The sequence below is a fragment of the Vicia villosa genome, linkage group LG2 (genome assembly GCF_029867415.1).
Source record: "Vicia villosa cultivar HV-30 ecotype Madison, WI linkage group LG2, Vvil1.0, whole genome shotgun sequence".
Taxonomy (NCBI): Eukaryota; Viridiplantae; Streptophyta; class Magnoliopsida; order Fabales; family Fabaceae; genus Vicia; species Vicia villosa.
The window spans coordinates 31,600,735-31,611,061 of NC_081181.1; the positions used below are offsets into that span (position 1 = coordinate 31,600,735).

At 26.2% G+C, this 10,327-nt stretch overlaps 1 protein-coding gene across 1 annotated transcript; it reads right to left on the reverse strand.

Moving 5' to 3' along the window:
* Positions 1-2,182: 2,182 nt before the first annotated feature.
* Positions 2,183-9,727, reverse strand: LOC131649889 (probable indole-3-acetic acid-amido synthetase GH3.1). The gene is made up of 3 exons (XM_058919631.1): positions 9,219-9,727; positions 9,027-9,128; positions 2,183-3,743 (listed from the first exon to the last, which is right to left on the reverse strand). The coding sequence occupies exons 1-3, from the start codon at positions 9,536-9,538 to the stop codon at positions 2,393-2,395; spliced, it is 1,773 nt and encodes a 590-aa protein (XP_058775614.1). The 5' UTR covers positions 9,539-9,727; the 3' UTR covers positions 2,183-2,392.
* Between the last annotated feature and the right edge of the window lie 600 nt (positions 9,728-10,327).

The window sequence follows — 10,327 nt, forward strand, 5'->3', positions numbered from 1 at the left end:
ATAAAACTGACTTCGAACTTGTTAAAAGGGAGATAATAACTAATGAGATAGAATAGGCACTCATGAAACCGGATCACACACCCATCATACTGACAACATACCCTTTGATCTTCATTTAGAGGTAGTACAACCCAATCTTCTAAAGGACAAATGTTGTGTCTCCACGAGAGAAGACAAAGACAACTTCCGATATCTCAGTGTTTACCCAAACTCTCGTAATATCTTTACTGACTTTCTTGGCTGAGACATACTTGAAAATAAGTTGAGAACTAATGCATGTATGACAAAGATTGAAAATAAGCTCAAATCACTCACTGCTCCAGAAACCCTAAAATGGGTTAAATAAAGATGGGAAGAGAAAGCTCAAACGTTAGAGCTCAGAAGCCAAATGCTTAAAGTCAAAACTAACAAGTAAACATTTTCTAGCACAGATTGATGCTCGTCCTAGAATTTTCCTAAATAGGAAGGGAAATAGTGAAGAGCTTTCTTAAGAAAAGTCAATAATAGTTAATAAGATATGACAATGACTCTTCGAGAGTCTTGTTTGCTCCTATAGAAAGCTGAAGATCATATTATCACTCTGCACCATCAACGGTTGACATCCACCCAAAATAATTTAAAAAAATCAAGTGCCCTTATTGTAAGTAGAGCATCATTACTAATTAAAGTAAGAATATATGTCTACCATCCTCAGCAGCCACGTAGGGCCATGTAAGAGTAGCATTTGAAATCGTTTCCTCTAATGAATGGAGACGTTCCATCAAAGTGATTTATTCTATGACATTGTGGCTGAATGAAATCACTTGTTACAAACCCTCACTCTGCAAAACAAAAGACAAAGGCTTATGGGAAACTTTTTTGGATCGACCAAAAGGCTCAAAAAGGCACAGTGGCATAATACTGGAAGAATGCAAAACAAGGTGAATGGTGGATAGATGACGGTCAAATCAGTCAAATCAGCTCATTTGTAAAACTCATCCTTTTCGTCCTGATCCATCTGACAGTCACTTGTATTCTACGCTCACTCTTGCATTTAGTTACTAACTACCTCTTCTATTTAAAAGGGTTAACATGTAATTTATCAAGTACAAATTATATTTCCCATCGTCATTATACTTCTCACTCTCTTACTGATTTGAACGTTGGAGTTCTATCTTTACATAACAAACTCTCTCCATCACACCAGAACCTTGAACCACCGCAGCACCACAACAATTCCACTTCTCTGATCATCATTTAGTCTCAAAGCAAAACACTCTTCATCAAACATGAATTTGTAAAATGATAAAATTTCTTATAGTATTAATATATAGGCTAAAGTAATTACTTATACTTTCTTAGACATTAAGATCTCTTCTACTACCATAATTAGTATCATTAGTGGTTGTTTGGCATTAGTGACTATTTGAGATAATGCAATTAGTTTTTTTCTCATTGAGGTTCCACATTGATTTTATAAAAAATATAATTAGTTTTTATATAGTTTATTCATACATAATTCATTGCTATATTGTGTATTGGACCTATGCATTTACAAAATGGGCTTTGGGCCCTAACAATTTTTTTCAAAATTTTAATTAATTCATTTTTAAAAATATTTAATTAATATTATTAATTATTAATTTATTTGTAAAAAATATTAATTAAAAAATTATCAAAGTAACCACTGCACATTATTAAAATAAATTTTATATTTTAGTCATGACATTTGCAAAAGTGGAGGTATAAAAGAATCTAAAAAAAAAAGATTAGGCGAATATTTACCCAAAAAAATAAGTTTTAAAATAAAAAATAAAAAGTTAAAAATATCTAATTAGAAAATTAATAGAGAATTTAAATCATCTTAAATATCTAAAATATTTATTTATATTTAATTAATTACATGCTAAATCAAATCATATGTTCAGAAAAGAAACGTTCCATGAAAAAGAAGGGGAAAAAAGAAAAGCCAAATAAAAAGAAGGGGAAAAAAGACAAGATAAAGGTGGAGATGATGCAATGCATCAAGGACAAAAGCAGGGGAGGGTAATGTTTTGTGCGGCTTGTAGTAGTCTAGTACTATAGATTAGCCTAACTTTTTAAGTATTTTTTTTTGTCTTTACCGGCATTTTTCTAACTTATTATTATTATTATCAAGATCGAATATAGATTAAAAAAAATTGACAATGACATATTGGGTAACTTTGTCAAGAAAAAATAATATTGTTTTACTTCTAATTGAAACGATAAATACATACAAATTACATTAGACAGATATACTAATCAGAGTTGCACATGTTCGGCAAAAGTAATTAATTAAACCAAAATGCATAATTAACCTAACAAAAAAACCTTCTAAGTTCTAATCCATAATCTTCCATCCAATCCCAAATCTTATAATTAATCAAATTAATCATCTTCTCCTTTCAGGGGTCCAATGCGGCAAATCTTGACTAAAGTGAACAGAAACCACCCTAGAATCCAAAAGTTCCATTATAGGAGTAAAATTCACACACCTTGGAACCTTATATTGATTTATTGAAGCACCTCTTGAGATTGCATAATCCATAAGCTCCTCAAAAGTTCCACTCTTCACAACCCTTATTTCCAATGGCCCAATCGAATGATCCGCAACTCTACACTGCCTATACACCGAATTCAAAGATTCCTCCATTTCCAAACAACATCGATTCAACACCTCCTGACTCGGAGAGTTCGACGAGTCTTTACTCAACAACTCCCAGTAAATAACGTAATGACCCGGAATCGTTTCCGTGTCAGCGTAACTCGTGTACTCCACCACACTCGTGTTGAACTCCACAAGCAACTTCGAAGCATTCTCCACCGCTTTTTGTAGCTCCGACTCATCTGTTTTATCCGAGTCAATACTTAACAACACGTTCTTACGACGTACGAAGTGAAACTGTGGTGCTGAATTATGAAACCCGGTGACTCGGAGAATGTCACCGACTCGGTAACGGTTCAACCCCGCGTAAGTTGTTATCACAAGCTCGTACTCTTTTCCAACTTCCACGTCAGCAAGGTCAACGATCCTTGTTGACCCCGAGTTGTGCGGTAGGAACTCGAAGTAAGCCATGTTTGGCATGATCGTGTAAGAAACCTCGGAGGGCTTGCACATTGGATTAAGGTTGAGCCCGAAGTAGCATTCCGAGGAAGCATACATAGTACAAGAAAGAGGTAAACCACCACTGTAGTAATTAAGTGTCGGAATGTATTGAGCCATAGCGCCAGTTACAATGACATCTAAGTATTTCGTGTTAGGCCATATTCTTGTGATGATTCCTTCCCAATTTTCTTTGTTACATTCTTGAATCACAAATGAAGCCAATTTTGGGTCGGGCTTAATGACATCCTCCATATGGGCTTTTAATTTCGGGTCGGTTATTTTTGAATTCAAAGTTCCAGTTCGTATGTCATGGGCTAGTTCAACCCAGTTCAATTGAAGGAACCGAATTGCGCGGAGGAGACCAGAGGCGAAGACGGCGCCGAGGCGGAGGACTTGATTGTGTTCGATGAGTCCACATAACATTTGAGTGTACATACTTTGGAATGAGTCGGGGCAGAGGATAGCTTCATTTGGACTTGTGTAGACATTGTATGGGTCGTAGGGTCGTGTCTTGAAATGTTCACTTTTGTAGTAGCTTGTGAGAACTGGGCGAGCTAATAACCCACCCGGTGTCCTTGTTTCGGATTTCACGAATAAAAAGTATAAGCCTTTTCCTTTGTCTAATCCTGGTACGTAACTGTTCCATTCAAAATAATAAGCATTATTAGCATAAATAAATTATTACTCTTTTAATTCAATAAAAATTCCAATTTATAATGATATTTGTCTAGAAAAACCATTTTTATTTTATTATTTTGAAGTGTTTTTTCTTAAATATTTTAATCTAAGATAGATTTTTGATAATCATGACAAAGTTTTGAGAAAATTATTGAATCTTATATATAAATCCAAGGTTGTCATGATGGCAACCCTAGCCACATGTCAACCTCATAGCAACTCTTAGCACAAACCCTAATTTAAATTTTACTAATTTAACCCTACACTCTATTGTTAATTTTACTAATTTAACCCTACATTAAAAATAAATATAGTAATAATAAAACCATAAAAATAATAATTAATCTACATTAATAATTAATAATAATAATAACAATAATAATAATAATAATAATAATAATAATAATAATATTTTTATCAAATTATTTCTACATTAGTATATAATAATAATAATAATAATAATAATAATAATAATAATAGAATACTAAGCTACAATAATAATAATAATAATAATAATAATAATAATAATAATAATAATAAAATAAGAATAATAATAATATTCAACTACCACTATTAAAAATAATATCATCTATATAAATAATTTATGATAATTAAAAAAATCATGTTTTTCTCCTTTTATCTTATGTATATAATATTATGTTTGTCTCAAAAGGATTTAGGAACTTTTATTTATTTAGAATTAAAAAAAAGTACACGAATCAATTAAATAATAAAACATGTTTTTTCTCTAAATATTAAAAAACAATATTATATGATTAACTATTTTAATAAAAATTAATTTTATCATCCAAAATAACTAAAAATAATAAATCTAATAATAATAATAATAACATAATATTTAGTCACAACTATAATAATAATAATAATAATAATAATAATAATAATAATAATAATAATGATATAATATAATATTCTATCAATATATTCCACCAATAATGATTATATACATTAAAAATACGAATCAGAAATATAAAAATTATTATATTAACTAATTATCATAAAATTCATTTTTACTTATTGTTTGTTCTATTTGTATATAATAATTATTTATCAATAAACTGTAGATATTTTCTCAACTTTCTTCAACTTGCTCTATTCCATTGTAGAGTCAACAAATTGTCTTACTACCAAAAAATGATGTTTTTTTCTCAGATTAATAGTAATATCTTTTGATTTCTATGTAATTAAAATAATGATTATAATTAAATTGAGATATTTCTTCAACTTTATTCAACTTTTCATATTTCATAACTACTCCACCACTCAATAAAACTTTTATTCTATTTGGATGTAATATTTATAAATAAATAATTAAAATAATATTAAATATTAAAACATTTGTAGTCAATCTTTAATATGTGAAATTTATATTATTAGCTCTAAAAACTTAGTTCATTTTAATAATATATATAATTTTTGTCACAACATTTACTTATATTTGATTAAAAATAATTAGTTGACCAATACGGGAAAAAAATTTATATTAAGGTAAGATTTTATTAAAAATAATTAGTCAATATTTTTATTGATTATTATTATTATTATTATTCATTTTATAGATATAAACATCTACCTGAAGAAAACAAATTTCATAATTCTATATTTCTTTACTTGGTTAAAATATATTCCATAAATATTCATCATTTGCAATACTATGAAATTATTATATTGAAGATAAAATTAAATATGTTTTAATTACAATACAAATATTTAATTAGTATTAATTATAATAAATTTTAATTGGTGAAACTGAAAGTTACGATTTTTTTTGTAACATATGAGTTATTGTCTTTTTAATAATCATTCTTATGTATATAAATACATAATTGGTTGATGAGTTTTACATTTCTGTACTATATATTTTGTCGTAGGTCTTCATCATTCTCTTTAAACAAGGTTGACACAGTACTTCATTTTCTATTTTGTATTAATATTTTCCTTTCTTTTCATATGTTTTAACTATTATTTGATTTATATGACAAGTAACTCAACCTATTCTATTGTAGTAATTATATATATTTCAACTATTTTTTTGTTGTTGTAGATCTACATCCTCTTTTACCCAAACAATAATAAGGTACCTACTTTTTTTATCGATATTTTTATTTCCTTTTCTTATTATTGACTATGTCTTAACTATTCTTCAATTTATATGGCAGACTTATACTTAATTTGCTCTATTTTATCAATTATCTAAATATTTTAACTATACGATTTTGTAATAATTTTCTTATAGGATTTGGTGATGTAGATCTCTACTATTTCTTGCGGATGTAAAGAACAAAGAAGAATTATTTTGTTGCTACTTTTACATTCTTATTATTTGAGAAACATGTGAAAAATCATATAAATATCTCTCTCTAAGCATAATATATTGAAGGTCTTTAATTAAAAATGAATGATTTTGATATAGTCATTCTTGATACATGTTATTGTAATTGTATTATAGAAAAATATTAATGTATTTTAATGATCATCAAAATATTATCTAATAAATTTGTATTATTTCTTATTTGCAATATATAATTTAACCTATATATTGTGATTGTTAATTTTAATCATTTTGTTAGTTTCAATTAATATGTAATATTTAATTTAAATAAGATCATATATTAGTTTATTTATTTATATATATATATATATATATATATATATATATATATATATATATATATATATATATATATATATATATATATATATATATATATATATTGTGATTTATTTTGTCAAAACAAAATGGTTAAATATTTCAGTAATAAACCCTTATAGTATTATTTTTTTGGGATACAAACCCTGATAGTATTTAGATCAACAGTAATGGTAATTAAAGTTATGAAAACTAATAATTGTGTAAATTAATAAGATATTAAATAAGTTATAACTTATATTTATAACTTTTAAAAAGACGTAATTTTACTTATTTAATGATACAAATACTACATAATTTTCTTTATATGTTAGATTTCTATACAAATTTCCATATTCCTATGTTTTATAAAAAATGTAATAATTTTTTTAATTATTTTATATTTCATTGTTTTTTAAATAATTACATAAATATTTAATAAATTTTATGTATTTAATTTAAATCCATAAATATTACAAAAATTTCTTAATTAATATTTTTATAAATTAAAATTATAAGAGATTAAATAAATAAATAAATATATATATATATATATTTGTATCTTTTAAGAATACATGATTTTTACTTATTTAATAGGTATAAATACTATGTAATTTTCTTTATATATTAGATTTCCTTATACTTTCCATATTCCTATAACTTCTCATATGTTTAATAAAAGATATAATTTTTTTATGTTAGAAATATAATTTTCTTTAAACAAAAAAATTTTAGAATGAGAATTCATATATATATATATATATATATATATATATATGAATAAATATGGCTAGGGTTTTATTAGAATATCCATTTTAGATATTTAATATTTTAGAAATGATGGTTTTAACATAAGGATACCAAACAACAAATAATTAAAAACTCGATTAAATTTGATAACCAATCAAATTTCGAAAGTCGGTTTTAGAATAATAGTAAATTAAAATCAGTTATCACCAATTATTAGTATTCAACCAAATCACGTTTAATTAATGTTTAAATTTTTACGTTAAAAAAAATAAATAACTTATTCAATGAAAAAAATTATTATTTTTTTATATAACGGTTACTAAATCACAATAACATTCATTTATCTCTCAATTTATATATCTCACTCAAATTATAATATTATTCTCCATTTAAAGGAAGATACTCATAGCAGCAAAATGCAACATTAATTTCAATTATTTCTTTATGTTTTCTTTCATTTTATATAGGGTTAAATATGTTTTTGATTCCTATAAATATTTCAAATTTTATTTTTAGTCCCTATTAAATAAATAATATATTTTAGTCCCTATAAAATTTTTATGCATGCATTTTTAGTCCCTACTTTTTTTTAAAATTTTGAAAATTATTTAATTACCCTTAAAATTTTAAATTTTTGAATTATTTTTTCATACGTGTTTAGAATATTATAAAATATTTTTTTACCAAATTATAGAATTTTTTATAATAAGAATTAAATATGAACTTTTTAAATTTCAAAAGATAATGATAAAAGTAATGCAAACTCAAGGAACTTTTATAACATTTTTAACATGTCTGTAAAATAATGATTCAAGAATATACATCGGTTTAACAGTAGAACTAAAACTACGTGCATAATAATTTTATAGGGACCAAAATATGTCATTTTTTTAATAGGGACTAAAAATAAAATTTGAGGTATTTATAGGAACCAAAAACATACTTAACCCTTTTATATATCAACCATATGATTGATCTATTTTTTATAATTTACTATTTCAATCCTAATTTTGATTTTTTTGTTAAAGATTCATATATTTTGCAGATTTGTAAAATGAAATGAAAGATAATTCTTATGACAAGAACAATTGGCTAAAATGAAATATAAGTATAACAAACTAAAATCAGGAGTATCATAGGCAAATAAATACTATAAAAATTGAAGAAAGTAAATGGACAAATCTCTTTCCTTATTTTTTTTAAAAATTTCTTTTTCATTCCTAATATTAAAATTTTGTTAAAGATTTATATATTTTGCAGATTTATAAAATGAAATGAAGATAGATGTTATTACGCGTCCAATTTTGATAATGAAATATGAGTATAACAACTAAAATCAAGAGTATCAAAAGGCAAATAAATGCCATAAAATTTGAAGAAAGTAAATTGATAAATTTTTCTCCTTAAAATGTCCTTTTTTTTATCAACCATTTATAATTGTAAGGTCATGATTATCTTTATGTAGTAAGAAATTTTACTATTTAATTTTTTTTGGAAAAATTTCTATCATCAATACTATTTAAAATAAATAACTTATTACTTAGATTATTATTTTATATTTTATTTGGATGATAATATATTAAATATTTTAATAATTAAAATCTTTAATTTAAAATAAAAAACAAATACAAAACATTTTATGATTAGTAACCGCGCAAAGCGCGGGTCACAATCTAGTTCACCTAACTTTAGTGTTTTTCATTATTTTCAAAAAAAATAAAAACTGTTGAAAGCTTGTGGAGTAAAGACAAAATACATTAATTAAGCACATGGATAAGAATAAAGAAAAGTAAAAGATAAAACAAATATTTGTGAGAAGCTCAATTATTGGGGGAAACTTACAGGTTCATTACTGGCATGAGAAGGCTGTATAGAAGTTGGCGACGATCCAACTCCTCCTTAATTGTTGGCATCAGTTTTCTCTCACCCGCTGAAGTTCCAGAACTGCAGATTCAGAATTCCAAATTTAGTTCCCATTTTTTTTTTAAAGTATAAATAAAGAATGAAGCGAATTAAAAAAAAAAAAATTGGTACCTTGTTAGAAATTCAGAGATGGGATGAGCTGAGAGAATTGGAGAGCGATCACCATTGGCGATTCTTTGAATCTCGGGTTGAACATCATCGTACGTGATGACAGGAATCTTTTTCTTGAATGTTTCACGGTCGGTAGCGCCGTCAAGTTTGAAGCGTTTAAGGTACTCTGTCTCGGCGTTTCGGCTTAAAATCTCAGCTAGTACCCTTTCTTGAACGGCGTCAGCATTTCGAGTCATTTCTTCGATGAATCGAAGTGCCTTTGCGTCTTTCTCACACGCAGGTGGACCTAATGGAGATGAAATTGTTGAGTCCACAGCCATCTTTCAAAGAAACTTAACTGAATTTGAGTTTTGAGAATAAGGTAAGAGTTTGTGGTTGTTGCTTATGATAAAGAGAAGAGAGAAAAAAAAGAAGATTTATGGAGAAAGGGAATGAAAGGATTGGAGAGAGTATGTATCTCTAATTGAATTGTTAGAGAAGGCTCTTTCTTATCTAAGGTTGAAGTGAGAAAGACGAGTGCACGTTGGGGAGTTTATATAGAAGAAAAAGTAGGGACCCCTATGGAGTCTTCTGTCTAGAAATTAGGCTATTCCATGTCATCTATGTAGGACCCATGTGGCACAAAGGAGACTGGTAAAAGTCTTTCTATTTTGTGGACTATTATCAACAACCTTTAACTTGCATCAAATTTTTCAATTCTCAATTCTTCACACTCTTTCTCTTCTTTCTTTCTAGAATATATATATATATATATATATATATATATATATATATATATATATATATATATATATATATATATATATATATATATATATATATATATATATATATAGGGCATATCATATGAGAATGACATATTTATATGAGAACGTAAGAATGAATCTGAACCATTGGATTTTAAAATAAATGGTGGAGATTATGAGTTGATCTTTTTTTTCTCTCTCCAGTATCTTGAAATAAATGAAGCAGGAGAGAGAAAAAAAAGATTCACTCATAATCTCCACCATTTATTTTAAAATCCAATGGTTCGGATTCATTCTCATATTCTCATATAAATATGTCATTCTCATATGATATATATATATATATACTTACTTCTTAACTAC

Coding starts and splice junctions, on each gene's coding strand:
- LOC131649889 (XM_058919631.1), bottom strand. CDS start 9,538: ATGGCTGTGGACTCAACAATTTCATCTCCATTAGGTCCACCTGCGTGT. Junction 9,129..9,218: donor ATCTCTGAATTTCTAACAAG/GTACCAATTTTT, acceptor CTGAATCTGCAG/TTCTGGAACTTCAGCGGGTG. Junction 3,744..9,026: donor CTCATGCCAGTAATGAACCT/GTAAGTTTCCCC, acceptor TGAATGGAACAG/TTACGTACCAGGATTAGACA.